The following is a 26065-nucleotide window of genomic DNA, read 5'->3' on the forward strand; positions in this document are numbered from 1 at the left end:
TATTGGCTATCTGACTTTATTGACTTATGTGTCTATTAAATACTGCTCACTTACCTGGTACAATAATCTCAGCGTGTGTAAAAAAATGCTTCCAACGTGTAAGGCTATCCCAATTAAGAAAATCCATGTGTTTTTGTTTTCCACATCAGATCCACCCCAAATTCTTGATCATTCTAGATTAACCCCACCCCAAATTAAACGCCCCATTCACAAAGTAAAAAACCTAAACCATCTTCATTTCTCTTCTAAAGGCTCTCTATCATAGAATAACTTTTTCTTCTAATTAGGGTTGATGGTTAGTGATTTCGTTCCCTTTCTCACAAAATAACTTCAATTTCTAATTCAAGGGTCGATTAGGGTTCGTAATAGTTAAAAGTCAAAGTGGATTAGGGATGGTCGACGAAGCTACTAGTTCATGGACTACTGTTGTAAAAGGAGCTACTGGTTCGTGGAATACTGTTACTTGTGGGGAAGAAAACAAGACACATAAGTTCTCTTTTAACCTTCTTTATTGTCATATTCTGATTTAGGGTATTATTGAAATTTGGTCGCAAAACTAGGGTTGGTTCTACTTGTGTGCGCATGTGATACTGTATTTTATCAGTGATGGCAGAATTTATATCCACTAACTTTCACCATGGGAGGACATTTACCTTTGGTCGATTCCCAAAGTATATTAGGGAAAGGAATGTTGTAGCTTTTTCTATTGATAAAGATACATTTTCTGTCGTTGAGCTTTGTTCCTATACTAATGACTTAGGGTATGTCTCAGTGGGTGATCTTTTTCATTTTGACCCAAAACATTCAAAATTTGTGCGCTTGAACAGTGACTCTCAACTATTAGAGATTATTAGTGGCTTAAAGCATGAGGACATTTTGGACATATATGTACAACATGAAATAGATAATCCCAAGGTAGCTGATGTGGGCTTAGTTGTTGGGCCTGATGTAATTAAAACTGGCTCAATAAATGTGTCTGGTATAGTAGTTGGGTCAAGGTATACTACTAGTGAGCCCTTTTATATAGAAAGTGGTCCAAGGTGGGATTTGGGATACCTAGAAGATGTTGGAATAGTGGAAGGGGCAGACATATATGGGGTAGTACTTGAGAAACTTCATGTTACTGTTGATACCTTTGAAGATCTTAATATAGATTGGACTGATTCTGAGCTTGAAAGTGACTCAGAATTGGAGTCTCTTCCTGAAGAGGATGACACTGATGTTGATGATGAATTGAGGGCCTTTAGAGATGAAAGAAAATCTAAAAAGGCTGCTAAGAATGCCCAGTTTAATGAGAAGAGAAAAGCTGCCAAGAATGATGAACAAAGAAGAAACAAAACTGCAAATGTTGAAGAGGTTATTTTGGGGGAAGCTGGAATAGATAGAGAATTTGAGGACATCGGAAAGAACAAGGCTGCCAGGTATATTGGTAAATTAGGAGGGGATGAAGAATACATTGATAATTAAGACATAGGTAGTGATGATATCCAAGATGAGTTAGATCCATATGTTGAAGAAGGTGTTGACTTGCCTAGAAGAAGGAAAAGCAACAAGGTAAGGTTTGATCTAGATTGTGTAGTTGTCATATTTGAACTTGGCATGGTATTTGAAGATGCAGAGGTATTTAGAAAAGTTGTAGCTGAATATGCAGTTGAATATAAAGTGCAGTTAAAATTGAGGCCTAATGATTCAAGAAGAGTTAGGGTGAAGTATGTAAATGGCTATTGTTTGAGAGTATTGATTCTACTTCTGGTGATTTTATTGTCAAGAACTACTACCATGTTCATAAGTGCCCCACATGTAGTAATAACAAGTTGTGCACTTCCAAATTTATTGCCAATAAATGTAAGGACAAAATCACATCCCAACCTGGAATTTCAATACTGAAAATTCAGAATTTAGTGAGGGATAAAGTAGGGTTGTATGTTGAAAGATTTGTGTGTTACAGGGCTAAAATGAGAGTTATTAGAAAATTTATGGGTGATTGGAAAGAGGAATTTTCAATACTATGTAATTATGGTAAAATGATTAAACAAACAAATCCTGGAAGCTCATGTTGGATTAGGACTGATAGGGAAACAGAACCTGGGAAGAATCTGTTTGTGTACTTTTATGTCTGCTTTGATGCTTTAAAGAAGGGATAGCTTGAGGGGTGTAGGAGGATAATAAGATTTGAAGGTTGCTTCTTGAAAGGATCTTGTAAATGAGAACTGTTGGTTGCAATTAGGAAGAATGACAACCAACAGATATATCCAATAGCTTGGGCTGTTGTAGACACAAAAATTAAGCATTCTTGGAGTTGGTTCATTGACCATTTGATTACGGATATAGAGTTAGGAAATAGAGAATGATTAACTGTCATGTCAGATATGCAGAAGGTATCCACATATACTTTGTTTGTATTTTTACTGGTTTTATTTATTTTGCTCTTGTTTTTAATTGCTTTTGTATATTCTGTTTTACAGGGACTTATACCAAGTATTAGTGACCTGCTCCCTTGTGCTGAACACAAAATATGTTCCAGGTACATTTGGTCAAATTGGTCTAAGAAGTGGAAATGAGAGGGAAGAAGAAAATAATTTTGGAGATGTTCAAAGTCATCATTTGAGGTAAAATTTAAATCAGAGTTAGTTTCTTTGGGCAAACTTGGGAAAGAAATATGTGAAGATTTGTTGTGCTATAACAAGAAGTATTGGTGTAGGGCATATTTTAGTGAGCATTCTAAGTGTGATGTAACTGAGAATAATATGTGTGAGACTTTCAATTATTGGATACTAGTGTGTAGACACAAATGAATCATTAGCATGTTGGAAGAGATTAGACATAAGATTATGACAAGGCATGTACATATGAGAAAATATGCTACTACATGAATTTCAGATATCTCACCAATGGCTAGGCTACTATTATAATACAATAAAGAACTTTCAAGGAGATTCCATGTTTTGTTTAATGGTGATACAGGTTTTGAGATTGGGGAAGGAAATCTCGCATTCATTGTTGACACAGTGAATAAAACATGTATATGTAGATTTTGGATATTGAGAGGGATACCATGTCACCATGCAGCATGTGCTTATAGATATATAAATGAAAAACTTGAAGAGCGTGTAGAAAAGTGGTATAGAAAGGATTATTTTCTCATGGCCTATAAGTATGTTATTCAACCAATACCAAATATGAACATGTGGCCTGCTACTAGTAATATCAAAATTGAACCTCCAACTCCAAAGGTGATGCCAGGAAGACCAAAAAGTTATAGAAGAAAATTTAAAGATGAACCTAAAAAGAAGTGGGGAAAGTGGTCCAAGAAAGGAGTAAAAATTACTTGCTCGAAATGTCAACAACAAGGACATAACAAAACTCATTGTCCAGGAGTGGTAAGTACACTTATGCTTTATATTATTCTCATTAAATTGTAGGCTCAATCAAGATAACATGCTTCAAATATTGTCCCAATATCTATATGCCATGATACATCAGTAGTTAGAAGAAATGCTGAAAGAAGAGCAGGGGAATAGAGAAGGGCAGTACTACAACTGGAATTACAGGCAGGGGAATATGGAGGGGGTACTCTTGCTATAGGAAGATGTAGGGGAATGAGGAGGGGTACTACTGCTGAAGGAAGAGGTAGGGGAATAGGGAGGGGTACTACTGCTGGAAGAAAAGGTAGTGGAATAGGGAGGGGTACTACAATTGGAATGAAGAGAGTAAAGGAAAGTGCTTCTGAAGATGGATGAAGGGGACCATGTATTCCAGTAAGAGAACCAACAGAACCAACTGATATTGGAGGAGTTAGAGGAAACAAGAAACAAAAATAAACTGGATTTGGGTTATATGTAGACCCTGAAACATCAAGGACAATACTCAATGTAAGTAAATCATGACTTTTTAATTTATCATAATGTGAATCTTACAACTGGTACTGATTAAGTGTAATTATTTGGGTGATTTCAGCCTAATACAACTGGTGAAAGACTTATCATGGGTGAAACTTCTTTTACGAGTGCATCTGGTACCAATATTGACATTGATTTAAACCACATGGCCTGAAATGGAAGGGAAGAAAGGCAGTAATAACTGCCCAGCTACAACATATGAGAGTATCAACTAGAAGAAGCAACACAACAATACCTCCATGAAAGAGGAATAAGTGACAAGTAGTTTGTGTAGGAAAGTCTTTGTTTTAGTCAATATTTTGGATGTTGTTAGGTGTTTAAAATAACCGGACGTAGTAGACCAATTAAAACTTTTATTTTGTCTATGTAACCTACTTGGCTGACTAGTTTTTTGTGCCTATGTATTCTGCCTTGGCTGAATAGTTTAATTTATTTTGGAGCTCATTATAATGAGCTATATATCTACTGCATTTTTCATTGAGTAATTGTGATTGGTATTCGTGATTATTCATTATCATTGCTAATGGAAATTATCACTATCAAGAATTACAAAGCCAATACAAGTTGAAAACTTCTGTCAAAATAGCGCATAAAATTTAACTCGAATATTCATATTAATGATGCATTTATTCAGTACACAATTGAAGGTAAAATTATAGATTACGTTGACCCTAAGTACATTGCCTTAGAACCATCCCATAATACATGCCAATACACTACAATAAACTAAGTAGAATCCCTAAACCAAGTCCAGATTATGTAAGCAACAAGTACAACAATTATCCACTTTGATCGAACCCTCTCTTTTTCATAGGTATTAACTTTCTTCAAAAGACCAGAAATCACTCTCCTTGTTTTCTCCGGCATTTGATCATCGTGCCACTTAAAGAATTCGCATGCACTAGGAGCCTACAATAAATAATAGATTTAGGCTGTCAAAAGAATAGATTTGCATTGTGATTTGAAGAGGGTCTAAAGATTTAGGCTATCAGAAAAATAGACAAAATACACTTACTTTGCTTAAGTGGCAGCAATAGAACCTACGACCTGAGTTTTTATCAGTCCATGATGTTTAAAATAATGCAACACGCCCACATCGATAGAAATACACTATTTTTCACAATCTGATTGTAGGATATGAGCTCTATAATAGTTGTCTAAGAAGAGAGTAGAAGATGAGAAAAATTAGGGGTTTAATAGGGAAAGAACAAGACTTTATAGTGGGAGTAGGTCTACTATGGCAGGTTTACAAAGAGAGAAGATGAGATCAATTAGGGATATTTCTTCAGCAATGTAAGGAGAGAGAAGAAAGAGAAAAATGAATTTAGGATTATATGTTGGTGGGATTATAAAAGGGGTTGAGATAGAATTATTGTTTTTTTACTGTTATAAAGCCATGTTAGCCTAAACATCACTAGTTCACGCGCTCAATATAAGTGGCACTCGCGTTTTGTGCCAGGTAAATGAGCAATATTTAATAGACACATAAGTCAATAAATCTAGGTAGCCAATAGGTACAGGGCTAAATTTAGGTAGCAAATTGAAAGAATGAGCCAAGTTTAGATAGACGTCTAGGTATTCTGCCATTCCAAAATTCTAATTTAACACTATTAATTACTTATTTATGTTATATTTGTATAAAAATTGATTAGAAAATATTTTTAACATATTTATTGCAAATCATTAAGTATAAAATAATTTAATTTTAAAAGGGAGGGTCAAAATTGGTCGTCAACAGAGAGTTGGGGAATATGATCAAGTATTGTCCCCGTCATTATAGAGGTACAATGCAGAAGGGAGGCCCGACTATGAGTCCAGCACTAGTTGCTACATCACCCGCCCAGCCAGCTTAGGGTGGAGGTCATACGGGTCGAGGTCGCCCTAGAGGGAGAGTTTTGACAGGTGGTGGTCAGGCTCGATGCTATGCTTTTCCTTCCAGGCCAGAGGCAGTTGATTCCGATACTATGATTACATGTATTGTTTCAGTGTGCCACAAGGATGCTTCAGTATTATTTGACATGGTTTCACTTATTCATATGTGTCATCATACTTTGCTCGTTATTTGGATATGCCTCGTGATTCTTTAGTTATGCATATTCATGTATCTATGTCGATGGGTGATTTTATTATTGTGGACCGTGTACATCGGTCGTGTGTGGTGACTATTAGGGGATATGAAACAAGAGTTGATCTTTATTGCTTAGCATAGTTGATTTTGACGTGATTTTAGGCATGGACTAGTTGTCCCTATATCACAATATTCTTGATTGTCATGCTATTAATTACTTATTTATCTTATATTTGTATAAAATTGATTAGAAAATATTTTTAACACATTTATCGCAAATCATTAAGTATAAATAATTTAATTTTAAAAGAGAGGGTCAAAATTGGTCGTCAACAGAGAGTTGGGGAATATGATCAAGAATTGTCCCCGTCATTATAGAGGTACAGTGCAGAAGGGAGGCCCGACTATGACTCCAGCACCAGTTGCTACATCACCCACCCAGCCAGCTTAGGGTGGAGGTCATACGGGTCGAGGTCGCCCTAGAGGGAGAGGTCTGACAGGTGGTGGTCAGGCTCGATGCTATGCCTTTCCTTCCAGGCAAGAGGCAGTTGCTTCCGATACTATGATTACATGTATTGTTTCAGTATGCCACAAGGATGCTTCAGTATTATTTGACATGGTTTCACTTATTCATATGTGTCATCATACTTTGCTCGTTATTTGGATATGCCTCGTGATTCTTTAGTTATGCATATTCATGTATCTATGTCGGTGGGTGATTCTATTATTGTGGACTGTGTATATCGGTCGTATGTGGTGACTATTAGAGGATATGAAATGAGAGTTGATCTTTATTGCTTAGCATGGTTGATTTTGACGTGATTTTAGGCATGGACTAGTTGTCGCTATATCACAATATTCTTGTTTGTCATGCTATTAATTACTTATTTATCTTATATTTGTATAAAATTGATTAGAAAATATTTTCAACACATTTATTACAAATCATTAAGTATAAATAATTTAATTTTAAAAGAGAGGGTCAAAATTGGTCGTCAACAGAGAGTTAGGGAATATGATCAAGTATTGTCCCCATCATTATAGAGGTACAGTGCAGAAGGGAGGCCCGACTCTGACTCCAGCACCAGTTGCTACATCACCCGCCCAGCCAGCTTAGGGTGAAGGTCATACGGGTCGAGGTCGCCCTAGAGGGAGAGGTCTGACAGGTGGTGGTCAGGCTCGATGCTATGCTTTTCCTTCCAGGCCAGAGGCAGTTGCTTCCGATACTATGATTACATGTATTGTTTCAGTGTGCCACAAGGATGCTTCAGTATTATTTGACATGGTTCCACTTATTCATATGTGTCATCATACTTTGCTCGTTATTTGGATATGTCTCGTGATTCTTTAGTTATGCATATTCATGTATCTATGTCGGTGGGTGATTCTATTATTGTGGACCGTGTATATCGGTCGTGTGTGGTGACTATTAGGGGATATGAAATGAGAGTTGGTCTTTATTGCTTAGCATGGTTGATTTTGACGTGATTTTAGGCATGGACTAGTTGTCGCTATATCACAATATTCTTGATTGTCATGCTATTAATTACTTATTTATCTTATATTTGTATAAAATTGATTAGAAAATATTTTTAACACATTTATCGCAAATCATTAAGTATAAATAATTTAATTTTAAAAGAGAGGGTCAAAATTGATCGTCAACAGAGAGTTGGGGAATATGATCAAGTATTGTCCCCGTCATTATAGAGGTACAGTGCAGAAGGGAGGCCCGACTATGACTCCAGCACCAGTTGCTACATCACCTGCCCAGCCAGCTTAGGGTGGAGGTCATACGGGTCGAGGTCGCCCTAGAGGGAGAGGTCCGACAGGTGGTGGTCAGGCTCGATGCTATGCTTTTCCTTCCAGGCAAGAGGCAGTTGCTTCCGATACTATGATTACATGTATTGTTTCAGTATGCCACAAGGATGCTTCAGTATTATTTGACATGGTTCCACTTATTCATATGTGTCATCATACTTTGCTCGTTATTTGGATATGCCTCGTGATTCTTTAGTTATGCATATTCATGTCTCTATATCGGTGGGTGATTCTATTATTGTGGACCGTGTATATCGGTCGTATGTGGTGACTATTAGGGGATATGAAATGAGAGTTGATCTTTATTGCTTAGCATGGTTGATTTTGACGTGATTTTAGGCATGGACTAGTTGTCGCTATATCACAATATTCTTGTTTGTCATGCTATTAATTACTTATTTATCTTATATTTGTATAAAATTGATTAGAAAATATTTTCAACACATTTATTGCAAATCATTAAGTATAAATAATTTAATTTTAAAAGAGAGGGTCAAAATTGGTCGTCAACAGAGAGTTGGGGAATATGATCAAGTATTGTCCCCGTCATTATAGAGGTACAGTGCAGAAGGGAGGCCTGACTATGACTCCAGCACCAGTTGCTACATCACCCGCCCAGCCAGCTTAGGGTGGAGGTCATACGGGTCGAGGTCGCCCTAGAGGGAGAGGTCTGACAGGTGGTGGTCAGGCTCGATGCTGTGCTTTTCCTTCCAGGCCAGAGGCAGTTGCTTCCGATACTATGAGTACATGTATTGTTTCAGTGTGCCACAAGGATGCTTCCGTATTATTTGACATGGTTCCACTTAATCATATGTGTCATCATACTTTGCTCGTTATTTAGATATGCCTCGTGATTCTTTAGTTATGCATATTCATGTATCTATGTCGGTGGGTGATTCTATTATTGTGGACCATATATATCGGTCGTGTGTGGTTATTATTAGGGGATATGAAACGAGAGTTGATCTTTATTGCATAGCATGGTTGATTTTGACATGATTTTAGGCATGGACTAGTTGTCGCTATATCACAATATTCTTGATTGTCATGCTATTAATTACTTATTTATCTTATATTTGTATAAAATTGATTAGAAAATATTTTCAACACATTTATTGCAAATCATTAAGTATAAATAATTTAATTTTAAAAGAGAGGGTCAAAATTGGTCATCAACAGAGAGTTGGGGAATATGATCAAGTATTGTCCCCATCATTAAACAGGTACAGTGCAACAGTGAGTCTCGACTATGACTCCTGCACCAGTTGTCGGTCGCCCTAGAGGGAGAGGTACGACATGTGGTGGTTAGGCTCGATGCTATACTTTTCCTGCCAGGCCAGAGACAATTGCTTCTAATACTATGATTACACGTATAGTTTCAGTGTACCACAAGGATGCTTCAGTATTATTTGACATGGTTCCACTTACTCATATGTGTCATCATACGTTGCTCGTTATTTGGATATGCCTCGTGATTCTTTAGTTATGTATGTTAATGTATCTATGCCGGTAGGTAATTTTATTATTGTGGACTATGTATATCGGTCATGTGTGGTGACTATTAGGGGATATGAGATGAGAGTTGATCTTTTATAGCTTAGCATGGTTGATTTTGATGTGATTTTAGATATGTACTGGTTGTCGTCATATCACATTATCCTTGATTGTCACACTAAGACCATGATGTTGGTGATGCCGGGGGTGCCGAGGTTAGAGTGGAAAGGCTCCCTGGATTATGTTCCTAGTAGAGTGATTTCACATTTGAAGGCTCAACGGATAATTGAGAAGTGATGTTTGGCATATTTGGCCTTCGTGAGGGATGTTAGTTCGATGCTCTTACCGTTGAGTCAATTTCGATAGTGAGGGACTTCCCAGATGTGTTTCCTGTAGACTTACTGGGCATGCCACCCAATAGGAACATTGATTTTAGTACTGATCTGGTGCCGGGAACTCAACCCATTTCTATTCCACCGTATCGCATGGCACCAGCAGAATTTGAAGGAGTTAAAAGAACAACTTCAGGAGTTGCTTGATAAGGGCTTTAGCAGATCCAGTGTGTTGCCTTGGGGTGCATTGGTTCTATTTGTGAGGAAGAAGGATGGTACTATGAAGATGTGTATTGACTATAAGCAGTTGAACAAGGTTACTATTAAGAACATGTACCCACTACCGCGTATTGATGGCTTATTTGATCAGCTTCAGGGTGCCTTAGTGTTCTCGAAGATTAATTTGAGGTTGGGGTATCATCAATTGAAGATCTGGGATTCAGATATTTTGAAGATGACTTTCAGGACCAACTATGGTCACTATCAATTTCTGGTGATGTTTTTGGGCTCATCAATGCCCTAACAGTATTTATGCACCTGATGAACAATGTGTTCCAGTCGTATCTTGATTCTTTTATCATAGTATTCGTTGATGATATATTGATGTACTTACGCACCTAGGAGGATCATGAGCAGCATCAGAGGATCGTACTCCACACTTTGAGGGAGAAGAAGCTATATGTTAAATTCTTCAAGTGTGAGTTCTGGCTTGATTCAGTGGCATTTTGGGGGTACGTGGTGTCGAGTGAGTGGATCAAGGTAGTTTCGAAGAAGATTGAGGCACTTTAGAGTTGGATCAGACAATTTTCTACTACTGAGATCTGGAGTTTCCTTGGTTTGGCCAGATATTATCGCAGTTTTGTGGAGGATTTCTCATCCATTGCTACACCTTTGACTAGATTAGCCTAGAGGGGTTCTCCTTTCAGATGGTTTGTCGAGTGTGAGATGATATTTCATAAGCTCAAGACTGCATTGACTATAGCCCTAGTGTTGGTGCTGCCTACAAGTTCGGGATCTTACACCATGTATTATGATATGTCGTGTATTGGGCTTGGCGCGGTGTTGATGCAGGACGGTAGGATGATAGCCTATGCGTCCCTTCAGTTGAAGGTTCATGAGAAGAATTACACTATGCATGACTTTGGGTTGGCATCCATTGTTCACACGCTGAAGATTTGGAGGCACTATCTGTACGGCATTCCATGTGAGGTCTATAACGACCATCGAAGGCTCCAGCACCTGTTCAAGCAGAAGGACCTTAATTTGCGGCAGCAAAGATGATTAGAGTTGCTGAAAGACTATTATATCACCATACTATATCATCCAAGGAAGTCCAATGTAGTGGAGGATGCATTGAGTAGGAAGGCTGAGAGTATAGGTAGTTTGGCATATTTAACGGTAGCAGAGAGGCCACTAGCCATGGATGTTCAGGCTTTGGCCAATCAGTTTGTGAGATTTGGATGTTTCAAAGTCTTGCTTGCGTTGTGGCTCATTTATTATTGTTTGAGCGTATCAAGGCTCGCTAGTTTGACGATCCTCACTTGTTGGTATTGAGGGACACAGTGCAAGGGGGTGGTGATAAGGAGGTTGTGATTGGTAATGGTGGTGTTACACGGCTTCAAGGTCGGGTTTGTGTTCCAAATGTTGGCTGGTTGAATGGTTTGATCCTTTAGGAGGCCCATAGTTCGTTGTATTCCATCCATCCGGGCGCCGCGAAGATGTATTAGAATTTGAGGTAGCACTATTGGTAGCGGAGGATGAAGAGATATATTATTGAGTATATTTCTCGATGTTTGATCTGTCAGTATGTGAAGTACAAGTATCAGAGACTCGGTGGTTTGCTTCAGAGGCTTGACATCTCGGAGTGGAAGTGAGAGCGTATCACGATGGATTTTGTAGTTGGACTCCCACGGACCTTGAGGAAATTTGATGCAGTATATGTTATTGTGGAAAGACTGACCAAGTCTGCATATTTCGTTTCAATTGTGACTACCTATTCTTCAGAGTGGCTGGCTTAGATTTACATTTGTGAGATTGTTCGCCTTCATGGTATGCCGGTGTCTATCATCTCGGATCGAGACACTCAGTTTACGTTGCAATTTTGGAGAGCGGTGCAGTGAGAGTTGGGCACACGGGAAGAGTTGAGTACAACATTTCAACCTCAAACGGAAGGGCAATATGAGCACACTATTCAGATAAGAGGACATGTTTCGTGCCTACGTTATGGATTTCAGAGATTCATGGGATCAATTTCTTTCATTAGCAGAGTTTGCCTGCAACAAAAACTTCCAGTAGAGTATTTAGATAGCTCTTTATAATTATGAGGCCTTATATAGGAGGAGATGTTGTTCTCCAGTTTGTTGGTTTGGGCCTCGGGAGTCTAGGTTGTTGGGCACTGATTTGGTCCGTGATACTATGGAGAAGGTCAAGGTGATTCAAGAGCGACTTCGTACAGCTCAGTCTAGACAGAAGAGTTATGTGAATCGGAAGGTCCGATATGTAGATTACATGGTGGGTGAGAAGGTTCTGCTTAGAGTTTCACCCATGATGGGTGTGATGAGGTTCGGGAAGAAGGGCAAGCTGAGCCCTCGATATATTGGCCCTTTTGAAGTGCTTGAGAGAGTTGGAGAGGTGTCCAACTGACTTGCCTTACCATCTAGTCTATTGAGTGTTCACCTAGTGTTTTATGTTTCTATGCTCCGAAAGTATTATGGTGATCTGTCACATGTTTTGGACTTCAGCACGGTTCAGTTAGATGGGGACTTGACTTATGATGTGGAGCTGATGACCATTTTGGACCGGCAGGTTCAAAACTTGAGGTCGGAGAATATAGCTTCAGTGAAGGTTCAGTGGAGAGGTCAGCCAGTTGAGGAAGCTACTTAGGATACAGAGCATAAGATGTAGAGCAGATATCCACACCTATTTGAGACTCTAGGTATGATTCTATACCTGTTCGAGGACGAATGTTTGTTTAAGAGGGGGAGAATGTAAGATCCCGGCCAGTCATTTGTGTATTGTAGCCTCATTTCCCTATTTGTTGTCTCTTATATGTTCATTTGTGGATATGTGACTTGCCGGGGTGGTTGGATCGGGTTTGGAAAAGTTTCGAGATGAATTGGGATACTTAGTCCCAAGGTTGAAAGCTTAAGTTGAAAGAGCTAATCAGAGTTTGACTTTTATATAGAAGACTCTAGAATAGAGTTTTGATGATTTCAGTTGTTTTGTATGGTAATTTTGGACTTAGGCGTATGTACGGATGTTGATTTGGAGATCCGTAGATTGATTTGATACTTTTTGGCGACAATTAGGATGTTGAAGGTTTGCAACGGTTGAGAGGTTTGACCGAGAGTTGACTTTATTGATATCGAATTCAGATTTTGGTTCTGGGAATTAGAATAGGTCCGTTGTGTCATTTGGGACTTGCATAAAAAATTTGAGATCATTCAGAATTGATTTGATATAGTTCATCATGAGTTTTAGAAGTTGGAAGTTCATTAGTTTTATTAGGATTGAATTGGATGCGATTCGTGATTTTGATGTTGTTTGATGTGATTTGAGGTTTCGAGTAAGTTCATATTGTATTTTAGGACTTTTGGTTTGTTTGGATAGGGTTCCGGGGGCCTAGGGTGTGATTCGAATGATTGGCGGATCATGTTTGGACTTGGGGGAAATGCTGAAGGTTGCAGGTTCTGGTGCAATCGCACCTGCGAGGATCTCGCCGCAGGTGAGAGGCCACAGAAGTGGCTTGGTTATCGCAGAAGCGGGATTGGCTGGAGATGGGGAGGAGCACAGGTGCAAGGGATTTTCCGCATCTGGGAGCCCACATATGAGGGACATTAAGGCGCAGGTGTGCATGCGTAAATCCGCAAAGGAGACCGCAGAAGTGGAAGGTTGCTGGAAGGTCAGGAGCCGCAGATGCGGAAGCAGTCCACATAAACAGACTCACAAATGCTGTGGAAGTTCCGCAAAAATAGAGGGTCAACTTTTGAAAGAAGCCCCAGATGCGACCACATTCCGCAGATGCGTTTAAGTGAGCTGTAGGTGAGGAATCACTGGGCAGAACATAAAAATGAGGGTTTGGTCATTTTTCTCATTTTGGATTTGTGGAGCTTGGCTAAGGGCGATTTTTGGGAGACTTTTTGCTACAATTGAAGAGGTAAGTAAAGTTTGATCACTTTTAATGATAGATATTGATTACCCATTTATCATTACACCTAGTTTATGTAAATTTGAAGTAAAATTTGAGGATTTTAGGCCATGGTATTGGAGAGTGAGATTTGATGATTTGAGGGTCGATTTGTTGATGGAATTGGATAAAATTAGTATGGCTAGACTCGTAATTGAATGGGTGATCAAAATTTGTGAATTTTATCGGGTTTCGGGGTGCAAGCCCAAGGTTGACCTTTTGGGTTGACTTTGCATATTTTATTCAAGACTTTAGCTTTATTGTTTGGAATTATTTTCTATGACTATTATTGATGGTATTAAGTTGCTTTGGCTAGATTTGAGTCGCTCGTATTCCGATTCGGGTGGCAAGGGATATTTTGAGTATTGATTTGCATGTTTTGAGGTAAGTAACATATCTAAAATCAGATTTGAGAGAAATTAACCATGGGAACTACGTCATATGAAAGTTATCGAGGTGACGCACGCGCTAGGTGACGGGCATGTGTGCGTACAACGGTGTGTTCATGATTTGAGGTGGCCTTTAGACTATTATGAGATTGGTTGACTATCATGCCTTGTTTTATCCGTCTTTCTAAACCTATATGTTCATTTAAGTTCTGATTCATGTTAAAAATCATGTCTAGGGTATGTGCTATTTGTTCGAGACTAGATATGATTATTCTTGTTAATTTTGAGATATTTGCCCTGTTTGTACGCATGTTCTCAGTTATGATGCTACATCCGTGTTTGATGCTATTATGACTTACCTGCTTTTACTATTTCTTTATGTTATGAACTGTTACTGGTTATTGATATTGGTCTCTCACTGTTATTTCTGAATTCGTCACTACTTTCAGCCCACAGTTATTTTTGTTACTTATTGAGTACATGAGCTCATACTATACTCTGCACTTCGTGTGCAGATCCAGTTACTTTCGGATGAGGTGATCTCTAGAGTTATGTTGCTACCAGCTTTTGGGAGACTACGAGGTAGCTGTTATACCATATGCAGACCTTGAAGTCCTTTTTTATTATTTCTATTATTACTGTTCTACTATTCAGATAGTTGTATTGAGAATTTGGCCTTGCATTTTCTATACGCATTAATGCCCATGTGCTCGATTAAGGCTGTGCATAATTTGGTAAATACCGAATTATCGTGCCGCAACCAAAAGTTTTGGTAAGTATTCGATATTTTGGTATTCGGTATGGTATTTGGTTTAAATTTTAAAAAATAAATGGTATTAAGTATGGTATTTGGTATTTTAAAATAAAATACCGAAATATCGATACCATACCGAAATATATATTATATTACACAATACACATTTTATTAATTATTACATAAATATAAGACATCTAAAATTTTACTTTTCTTTATTCTCTAAGTTCATCAATTTACTCTAAGCAAGTAACAAGATATTTCTCTAAGTTTTCTCTCTCTAGGTTGGTATTTGCTGATTTTGGACAAAACTTTTGTCGACGAACCTTTTTAATTTTATACTTTTGAGTACTTTAATTAAGAATATTACCGTCTATGACTCTATGCACTAGTTAGTATTCAAACCGAATAAATCGAAGTTAGCGAACCGAATAAACTGAAAGCGAAAGGAGAAAAACCGAACCATATCGAATTTAATTAGGTACGGTAATTGTATACCATTTTACGAAACCGAATACCAAAAATACCGAACCAAAATATCTAAGTATCGTACCGTACCGACCGACGGACACCCCTATGCTCGATGACACCAAATCTTTGGGATGGTTGTAGCAATGTTTTTGTTACTTTCTGAGCTATTTTATGATATTTTCGATGTTGAGTTATTAAACTTTATTTTATCAAATTCGTTGTTTTCATGTGACTGTTGGCTAATAAGTAGTGTTAGACGCCTTCGCGTCTCCGATAGAAGTTGGTCCGTGACAAAGATACCTCAACACTTTTGGTTCAACAGCAAAGGCAAGGGACACTGGGGGGAGGGGGGGAGTGTGGTAGGAGCATGTCACGCGTCAAAAATCTACCTGTTAAACCAAGTATGATACTTAAACCAATTATCATCCCGAATTTCTAAACTGTAACAGAGCGTGTTTCTCTGTCCGAAAAAAAAGAACATCCAAAAATATAAGAAAAAACATAGAGATCCTGAAAGAAAGAAAAGACTAAAAAGGAGCCTATATTTCACTATTGATGTGTAACTCCGAAACTATGCGGTATAAACACTAAGGCAGCTAGTGACATGGTATTGTGTCTGATGAAGTTCTCATCAAATGTCAGATTTCATGTTTGAGATATAGTTGACCAAAATGATAGAAAAGAATTGCAAAGAATCATGCACCAGTAATAGCCAAACCTGAAAAAGTACACTAATGGGTGTTTATGATCAAAACTCAAGGATGTTAATTATCAAAAAAGGAAAAACCACTGGTTAGAATTATCATACAAGCTTCATTTAGAAAGAAAAACGACTTATCAATTCACCCCTTTGCCAAGTCAAATGAAGTGGAGATGAACCGCAACGGCTAAACTACTAGAATTGGGGCAGTTTAATGAATTTTTATAGGTTCTCTTTCAATTTTTCAGCATTGAGTAGCTCAGATTTTTATGTTTATGTCTTTGTACCTACTTATATACGGTCAAAACCAAGTTTTTCCTTCGTGTAATTAGTCAAGATGGGAGCATGATGGACCGAGGGTCGTCATTATAATTTCAAGCTGTGATGTGAAGTTGGGTTATCGAGCTCAAGATCCAGGGACCGATCAATACCGAGTTCGAGTCAATATCGAGATCGATACCCAGAGACCAATTAATATCAAGCTTGAATCAATATCGAGCTCGAGTCCATATCGAGCTCGAGTCCCAGAGACCGATCAAGCTTGAGTCAATATCAAGCTCGAATCAATATCGAGCTCGAGTCAATAACGAGCTCGAGTCCCAGAGACCGATCAAGCTCGAGTCAATATCAAGCTTAAGACCCAGAGACCGACTAATACAGAGACCGACCAATACCGAGACCTACCAAGATCGAGAACGAGCCAAGAGACAAAGAGCCGTTGTAGTCGCACTAGGGAAGAGAATCTCGGCGGAAATCAAGGAAACGCTAATTAACTAATCTATCATGGGATCCCCACTATATATTTTTAATTATATCCAAAGTAGGGTTCCTCCACCATATGAAGAGTGGCAATCATTTGTGAAACGGACATTGAAATATATTGAGACACCCTCACATCCAGAGATTATTAAGATTTACACACATATAGAAAATATTATTCTTTTTTGAGTTTTGGACATTGATTCATATTGTTTTCTTATCATTCATTCTTTACTCAAATTGGTTTGGTATTCATTCCTTTTTACAGTCAATATTCGATATATTTCTACTTATCTTTTCAATTTGTATCAAGTTATATCACGTATTCTTAGAACTACGTATAAATTCAACTCTATCCGTTTTTCGGGTAAATAATTTGGCGCCCACCGTGGGGCTAAGGATAATAGTGGTTATTTGGTGCGAATCTCTGTGAAACACACTATTTTATACTTGCTCTTGGAAGTGTCTTTGATTTCAGGTTAAAAATGACGAACTCTCAATTAATGGTCCTATCTATCGATAACGAAGCTGGCCTTCAAGATGAGAATAACAACCTGACGCATGGGGATGAAAGGCCACTCGTCGACCCCGTTGGAACTCGAGCCGTAGATCCAATTGACGTTAATTTACATGTGGCCATCGATGTGAACTAACGTTCCGACCCCGAAAAATAACATTCATGGTGGAACTCTATCTGCAGTTCGAAATACCCAAAATATTGGAGAAGATGAGATCAGCCTGCTATGATTTTCGAAATGTTGCAAGCTCAATAGGTAGCAATAGCTCAGTTGCATAGCCAAACCCAGGCACCGAGCAGGGCCGAGCCCGATCCACCCTAAGAAGTCACCCATAAAACGGGGCCAGTTGTAGTAAGGTCAAATGAACAAGAATTGGGGACTAATCCCGAAATTATTAGAATAATCGAGGAACTCATAAAACAAATATAGTCAGGAGAAAAGAGGATTGAAGCAAAGGATAAAAAAGTAGAAACTTATAACTCCAGGGTTGATTAGATCCCGGGGGCACTACCAGTATTGAAGAGCTTGGATTCCAAAAATTTCATGCAAAAGACTTCCCCCCTCCCCCGAGCGCGGCTCCCAAACCGATCCCCAAGAAGTTTTGCATGCCCGAAATTCCTAAATATAATGGGACGACCGACCCCAACGAACATGTCACCTCTTACACGTGTGCCATTAAAGGGAACGATCAAGAAGACGACGAGATCGAATTCGTATTATTGAAGAAGTTCTGGGAAACGCTGTCAAAAGGGGCAATGATATGGTATCATAATTTACCAACTAACACTATCGATTATTTTTTTCTATGCTTGCAGATTCTTTCATAAAAGCACACGCCAGAGCCATAAAGGCCGAGACCAGGAAGTCGGACCTTTTCAAGGTAAGGCAAAAAGATAACGAGATGCTAAGAGAGTTCGTATCTCATTTCCAAATGGAACGAATGGATCTACCACCGGTCACAGATGATTGGACTGGTCAAGCTTTCACTCAAGGACTGAACGAACGAAGCTCGATGGCTTCACGACAGTTAGAATTTGATCGAGTACCCGGTTGTTACCTGTGCTGATGTACACAATCGATATCAATCAAAGATTAGAGTCAAAGATGAATAGTTGGGTTTCGGGTCCGTTACTAAAAGGGACATCGACCGAGAACCAAGGTCGAACAAGGACCGATATCGATCGTATAACAGAGATCGCAGGGGTACTGAACATGTATGCAACTCTGTATGAGGCGAAAGGAGAAGTGATCGAGTCCAAATGTCTTGGGGGCTGATGAACAAGAATGGGTTCGACAGGCATACCAGGCCTAAGGAAGCACCACGTGTCACGCCTCCTTTTTCCCGAGGGGATAAGGGATATGGGAGTTTTTCCAATTTAAGTGACATTATTCGAAATGGGATTATTTATTTATTCAGAGTCGCCACTTGGAATAATTTATGGTGTCTCAAGTCACCGATTTATTTTAGAATTCCAAATCGAGGAAATTTGACTCTTATTTTTGGTCTGCGAACACAGAAGACCGGGTAAGGAATTCTGTTAACCTGGGAGAAGGTGTGAGGCACTCCCGAGTTCTGTGGTTTTAGCACAGTCGCTTAAAAATTAATACTTGGCGTAATTATCTGATTTATTACATGTTTTAAACCCATTGTGCATTTTTGTCTTTTACCACTTTTTTAATATTTATGGAATTTATTTGAACAAGTCGCGATGTCGCACACTTATCATTTTGGTATACATTGCAAACCGCGCCACGTGAAACGCACCCGCGATTTACAACATGTTTATTTTTATTTTAATTTGAAGTTATGGTCAAGTCGCGTGAAACGCGCACTTGAATTGGGGTTTACGTATCATGACTATGCCACAGGAACCGTATCCATAGTCACGATGATTTATTATTAATCGCGCCTAAATCAAGCTGCGGTGTTCGAATATTACTCAATTACTAATTTTGACATTATTGTAAGGTCATGAGGTATGTATATTGTTATGGAGGAAATGAAGTAAATTAATTATGAAAAAAGTTGGCTAGCTTGTGAATGTTTATTTGTTTTTGGTCATGTGCAACAATTAGCCCATAAATATACTAGAAAAGTTCAATTAAAGTGTTACACCAATCATGGCCCAACCTAATATATTATAATTTTACTGCTAACCAATATTTAAAATTAGACTAAATTTATGGCAGGAAAAGATAGATACAGGCAGGATCAATTTAGTCACTAAGATAGGAGATCAAAATGAAACTAAAGCATGCTAAAATGGAAAGTCATTACTTCATTGAATAAACAAGAAAAGTAAAGAATTAATACATATTCATCAATAAAATTAACTGTATGAACTACTAAAAAGGACAATAAATTAATCTTAACAAATACTCAACATGAGAACAAATTAATCTTAGCACACTCAGATGCGAACTCGATCATATCATACTCAAAGTTAAATTAAAACAAAGTGACCTAAAACATTAATGAGAAAAAAAATAGAAAGAGAAGTGAACCTTTGTATTGATGATTGTGGATTTAAATTACAATCACTTAATGATCGGATAGCTCTCAACTGGACCCTTCGGACCACGGAAAACTCGAGCGGCAAATCTCAACTTGCAACCTCAATCGACCTTGCAAAACTAACGATTTAGTGGCTATTTTTGGAGTGGTTATTTTTGGAAGATTTTGGGGAGGGGAGGAGGGGTTAATGATAACTCAAAAGTGGTCAAGGGCTGGTGGTTTTGGGGTGGTGAAGCTGCTGGATTTTTCGAAAGAAAGCCGAAGAAAGAATGACACGAATAGAAATTTTCGTATCCTAGAAGAAGATAAATAAATTTTTCTCAATTCCTTCCTCCCTATTTTTTCCTTTCTCTCTCTCTTTTTTTCATCACATTTCTCTTCTATTTATAGAAAAAAATTCAAAATTTTCAGATTTTTATTTTTTATTTATTTTTTTATTTTTAATTAAAAAATATTTCCACTTCCCATTTTTCTTATTTTTTTAAAAAATAATTCCCCACTTTCCTTTAATTTTATTTTTTAATTTCTCACTTTTTTTACTTTTAATATATTTAAAATCCCACTTTTTTACTTTTCTTTTTTTATTTCTCACTTATTTTACTTTCCTTTTTTTATTTCCCACTTACTTTTACTTTTTTTTAAAAAAAAAATCAGATACCTTTACTTTTATTTTTTAATTCCAACTTTATTTTACTTTTTATTTTTTAAATTTCCACATTCTTTTACTTTTATTTTTTTTAATTTTCCACTTTCTTTTACTTTTTTTATTAAACAATTTCTACCTACTTTTACTTTTACTTTTTAATTTTATATTTCTACCTTTCCTATTTTTTAATTCCCATCCGAATTTTTTTTTTAAAAAAAAATTAATTTTTATTTATTTTCGGTTTTTAATTCGTTTTATTTAAAAATAAAGATAAAAATAATAATAAAAATAATACTAATAATAATAATTGACCTTTTAAATTATTAATAATTTTTTCTATGTATAAGTGTAACAAAGCTAAAAAATATATATATATTAAATTCTGAAAATATTTACATAGTAGAAGGTGATAAAAATTCAAATATAGTAAAAAATTAGGTGCTCACAGCTTCCCCTATTTGCTTGGAAACATGAAGAGTTTTCAGGCAAAGACTAGGTGAGCCACGTGACTAATTTTTTATCAAACCATTATTCAAAAGGAAAAGAAATAAAAGATAGGGTGCAACCGAGTCTTGGTTTTGGACAGCCTATATATCCCGGGTTATAGGAGAATCAGGTTGCGTGTAGTTCAAGGAGAATGGTGGAATGATGAGTTGAGGAGTCGAGTGAGGTTCCGTCGAGGCTCCGGTCCGCGGTCCTGCTATTATATCAAAATAAAAATAAAAACTAAACAAGCCTATCAATTATGAGTTACAAGATTCCTATCTATGAGTCTTCAGAAACTTGATCTTGAGTCTTAACTGGTTCTTCATGCAGACTCTGATCTAAACCTTGATGATCGCTAGCTGTAGGTTCTAGTTCATTGTGCTATAGCTTCTTCTAATCAAATCGGAACTCCAATGCTCATGGCTTCAGTCATGTCTTAGCATTCCACATCTTTTCAATTGCTTTTGCATTTTGGATTCACTTTTTTTTTCTTTTCTTTTATTCTGAATTGAGACTTCTTCTTTTGGTCATCTCGAACCATGTGCCTCGAGGTAAAACCTACTCAGATACCAAAACAAACAATCGAACAAAATTCTTTTGCCCCAGTTTGTACTAGAAAAATTTCGTGAGTTATTGTAACAAAATTCTAAACTACTTCTTTATTGAAAGCAATAAAAGGTCGGAAGTGATGTACCCTGAAAATGTCATGTGTTTTTTTTTTGAATTGTGTTCTTTTATTGTCAAAAGGATGTCTCAACTAAGGATTGGTGTACCTTATGTTGGGAAAATGTGGCCAGGGAATGGGATACCCTATATTGGCAAAGATATCGGGGAATGGTGTACCCTGCATTTAAGATCAAATCAACTAGGGAGTGGAGACCCTATGTTGGAAAAAGCGACTAGGTAGTGGAGACCCTATATCAAAAATAAAATCAACTAGGGAATGGAGACCCTATGTTGGAAAAGACGACTAGGGAGTGGAGCCCCTATGTCTAAAATAACATCAACTAGGGAGTGGAGACCCTATGTTGCAAAAACGACTAGGGAGTGGAGACCCTATGTCTAAAAACATCAACTAGGGAGTGGAGACCCTATGTTAGAAAAGAGACTAGGGAGTAGAGACCCTATGTCTAAAATAAAATCAACTAGGGAGTGGAGACCCTATGTTGGAAAAGCGACTAGGGAGTGGAGATCCTATGTCTAAAATAAAATTAACTAGGGAGTGGAGACCCTATGTTGGAAAAGCGACTAGGGAGTGGAGACCCTATGTCTAAAATAAAATCAACTCCCCCCTATGTTGGAAAAGCGACTAGGGAGTGGAGACCCTATGTCTAAAATCATCAACTAGGGAGTGAAGACCCTATGTTTGAAAAGAGACTAGGGAGTGGAGACCCTATGTCTAAAATATTATCAACTAGGGAGTGGATATCCTATGTTGGAAAATCATCAACTAGGGAGAGGAGATCCTATGTTGGAAAAAAAGAGACTAGGGAGTGGAGACCCTATGTCTAAAATATCAATCAACTAGGGAGTGGATACCCTATGTTGGAAAATCATCAACTAGGGAGTGGAGACCCTATGTTGGAAAAGAGACTAGGGAGTGGAGACCCTATGTCTAAAATATCAATCAACTAGGGAGTGGATACCCTATGTTGGAAAAGCGACTAGGGAGTGGAGACCCTATGTCTAAAATCATCAACTAGGGAGTGAAGACCCTATGTTTGAAAAGAGACTAGGGAGTGGAGACCCTATGTCTAAAAACATCAACTAGGGAGTGAAGACCCTATGTTTGAAAAGAGACTAGGGAGTGGAGACCCTATGTCTAAAATATCATCAACTAGGGAGTGGATATCCTATGTTGGAAAATCATCAACTAGGGAGTGGAGATCCTATGTTGGAAAAAAAAAGACTAGGGAGTGGAGACCCTATGTCTAAAATATCAATCAACTAGGGAGTGGATACCCTATGTTGGAAAATCATCAACTAGGGAGTGGAGACCCTATGTTGGAAAAGAGACTAGGGAGTGGAGACCCTATGTCTAAAATATCAATCAACTAGGGAGTGGATACCCTATGTTGGAAAAGCGACTAGAGAGTGGAGACCCTATGTCTAAAATAAAATCAACTAGGGAGTGGAGAACCTATATTGAAAAAGCGACTAGGGAGTGGGGACCCTATGTCTAAAAACATCAACTAGGGAGTGGATACCCTATGTTGGAAAAGCAGACTAGGGAATGAAGACCCTATGTCTAAAAACATCAACTAGGGAGTGGAGACCCTATGTTGGAAAAGAGACTAGGGAGTGGAGACCCTATGTCTAAAAATTATCAACTAGGGAGTGGAGACCTTATGTTGGAAAATGCAGCTAGGGATTGGAGACCCTATACTACTATGATTTTTTTTCTTTCTTTTTAATTTCATATATTTTTTAAGATAATGAGTAAAATGCGGGAAAAAGTTTGGAGAAGACTTCCCTTTTGCAGTAGTTGCTGCAAAACTGTTTCTAGCCTTTGCGTAATTTCGTTTTGGTTGCACCTGCTTCTTGCAAGGTTGCTTTTGGATTGCACCTGTTTTCCTATTTTTTTTCAAACAAAGAACAATTTGTCACTTGAAACGGTGGTTGGTTTTGTGGCCTTGATTGTTTCAGTCACTTGGTCTCGGTCCTTTCAGTTGCAACTGGTTGTTTCCTGAATATCGATTGCATTTCTAACCTCGGAGAACCTCTGGCTTTTCCGGATTTTGCCATGATGGTTAGTCACGTGGGACTTAACCTTTTTAACTTTTATTTTGCCCTTGTGGGCATTTGATTTGAATTTCCTCTTTCAACAGTTTTTGATTTCGAAATATCGGCCAACATGGCCAATTGGAGTCAACTTGATGCCCTTGCCGAGATTGGGTGCCTTTTCTTTTGCATATTGACTTGTATCAAGTGAGAACCTTGTAAATCAGTCCTGCCTTCCCTTCTTTGTCTTAGTTTCAGAACAGAATTAAACAGAAAAGGATTCAAAGAAAAGCAAACAATGGAATAGACAAATGAATTTAGACAAGAGGTATCCCTTTCGGGGAAAAGAAAGAAGGACTTATCTGGAGTGTATACAGACTTCAATGAACATGACATGCCTCTTGGACTAGATGCCTGATCTGTGTAAACCGTCCAACTCTCAGAAATTCATCACAACTCTTGCTTTGAGACTGAGAAACTTTGCCCAGGACTGTGTCGATGCCAGTGACTGTGAGGATCCTCTTTTCGATCAGCGGCGCCCTTTGCGGGTTTTCACCAGCTGGCCTCTCTCATTTCTCTTCTCACCATCGCCTTATAGTGCTCTTTGTGAGTTTTCACTAACAAGACTCTCTCATTTTTGTATTTCTCTGCTTACCAACGCCTTATGATGCCCATGAGGTTTTCACCAATAAGACTCTCTCATTTTATTTCTCTTATTTTGTTGTATCAGATCCGAGTAACTGTATCCTCCCATTTTGAATCTCTTTGCCGATTGATCGGAAGGACTTCAAAAAGGATTTGGGTAAAAAGGATTTGGATTGAATTACAATTTTGGAACATTTCAGACAAAACTATCGCCAAACCATTATAACATCTGCCCCAGTTTCACTTTTGAGGGAATTTGGGTTTTTATTTTGGTGTGACTGAACCCCAGAGAGAGGCTTCCTACGTATCCTTTCGGAATCAAGTCAAACGTAGTTCAAGGAACTTTGTTTTTTTTTTTTTTCGTAGTAACTTCCAGGTTCCAAAGAGGGTGATCAAAGAAACAAAAAAGGGTCAAACATAATACCTCTTGACCACATCTACATTGACAGCTGTTTCGGGGTCATTTCCTTCAATGTCTCCCAAGTACAATGCTCCTTTCGGTAACAGTTTTCTTATAATATATGGATCTTTCCAATTTGGAGCAAATTTTCCTTTTGCTTCCTCATGATGCAGGAGAATACGTCTCAGAATGAGTTGCCCCACTTCGAATTTCCTGGGTCGCACTTTCTTGTTATAGGCACGGGCCATTCTTTGTTGGTACAACTGCCCGTGGCAAACTGCGGCCATTTGCTTTTCATCAATCATAGTTAATTTTTCCAATCGGGCCTTGATCCATTGATCATCCTCGATCTCGGCTTCAATAATGATTCGAAGAGAGGGAATTTCAACTTCTGCAGGTATTACGGCTTCAGTGCCATAAACCAATAAGTAAGGCGTAGCCCCAACTGATGTGCGCACGGTTGTGCGATATCCCAATAATGCGAAAGGCAGCTTTTCATGCCACTGTCTAGAACTTTGAATCATTTTCTTGAGGATCTTCTTGATATTCTTGTTTGCGGCTTCAACATCGCCATTAGATTTGGGCCGATAAGGGGTAGAATTACGATGCGTAATCTTAAATTGTTCGCATACCTCCCTCATCAAGTGGTTGTTCAGATTTGTAGCATTGTCTATAATGATAGTTTTAGGAATACCAAAACGACAATAATGTTGGAATGCACGAAGTCCACCACCACTTTCTTGGTGACGGCTTTGAAAGTGACTGCTTCAACCCACTTTGTGAAATAATCAATGGCAACCAAGATGAATATGTGCCCATTTGAAGCTTTCGGCTCGATTGGCCCAATGACATCCATACCCCAAGCAACGAACGGCTAAGATACTGACATAGGATGTAACTCTGAAGGCGGTGCATGAATCCGGTCACCGTGTATCTGACACTGATGACACTTCCGGACAAAACTGAAGCAATCCTTTTCCATGGTCATCCAGTAATAACCTGCCCAAAGGATTTTCTTTGCAAGGACATATCTGTTCATGTGAGGTCCACATACTCCCGAATGCACTTCGTTCATGATCTTTTCAGCTTCTAGGGTATCTACACACCTCAAGAGATTTAGATCTGGAGTTCTTTTGTACAAGATTTCTCCGCTCAAGAAGAAACCGCTGGCAAGCCTTCGAATGGTTCTCTTTTGGTCTCCACTAGCCTGTTCAGGATATTTCTTTATTTTCATAAACCTTTTGATATCATGATACCATGG

General features: G+C 38.3%; 2 protein-coding genes across 2 annotated transcripts; both read left to right on the plus strand.

Moving 5' to 3' along the window:
- The first annotated feature begins 1599 nt into the window (after window positions 1–1599).
- LOC104116474 (uncharacterized) lies at window positions 1600–3740 on the plus strand. Its single transcript, XM_070189431.1, has 6 exons — window positions 1600–1709; window positions 1949–2098; window positions 2228–2332; window positions 2466–2609; window positions 3032–3380; window positions 3552–3740. The coding sequence occupies exons 1-6, from the start codon at window positions 1600–1602 to the stop codon at window positions 3738–3740; spliced, it is 1047 nt and encodes a 348-aa protein (XP_070045532.1).
- An 8289-nt stretch (window positions 3741–12029) lies between these two features.
- On the plus strand, window positions 12030–12497 carry LOC138901652 (uncharacterized). The gene is made up of 2 exons (XM_070189432.1): window positions 12030–12245; window positions 12321–12497. The coding sequence occupies exons 1-2, from the start codon at window positions 12030–12032 to the stop codon at window positions 12495–12497; spliced, it is 393 nt and encodes a 130-aa protein (XP_070045533.1).
- The last annotated feature ends 13568 nt before the right edge of the window (window positions 12498–26065 follow it).

Source organism: Nicotiana tomentosiformis, chromosome 11 (assembly GCF_000390325.3).
Source record: "Nicotiana tomentosiformis chromosome 11, ASM39032v3, whole genome shotgun sequence".
NCBI classification, from domain to species: Eukaryota; Viridiplantae; Streptophyta; class Magnoliopsida; order Solanales; family Solanaceae; genus Nicotiana; species Nicotiana tomentosiformis.

Coding starts and splice junctions, on each gene's coding strand:
- LOC104116474 (XM_070189431.1), top strand. CDS start 1,600: ATGGTATTTGAAGATGCAGAGGTATTTAGAAAAGTTGTAGCTGAATAT. Junction 2,610..3,031: donor GTTCAAAGTCATCATTTGAG/GTAAAATTTAAA, acceptor ATGTATATGTAG/ATTTTGGATATTGAGAGGGA. Junction 3,381..3,551: donor AAACTCATTGTCCAGGAGTG/GTAAGTACACTT, acceptor CTGGAATTACAG/GCAGGGGAATATGGAGGGGG.
- LOC138901652 (XM_070189432.1), top strand. CDS start 12,030: ATGGAGAAGGTCAAGGTGATTCAAGAGCGACTTCGTACAGCTCAGTCT. Junction 12,246..12,320: donor TGCTTGAGAGAGTTGGAGAG/GTGTCCAACTGA, acceptor ATGCTCCGAAAG/TATTATGGTGATCTGTCACA.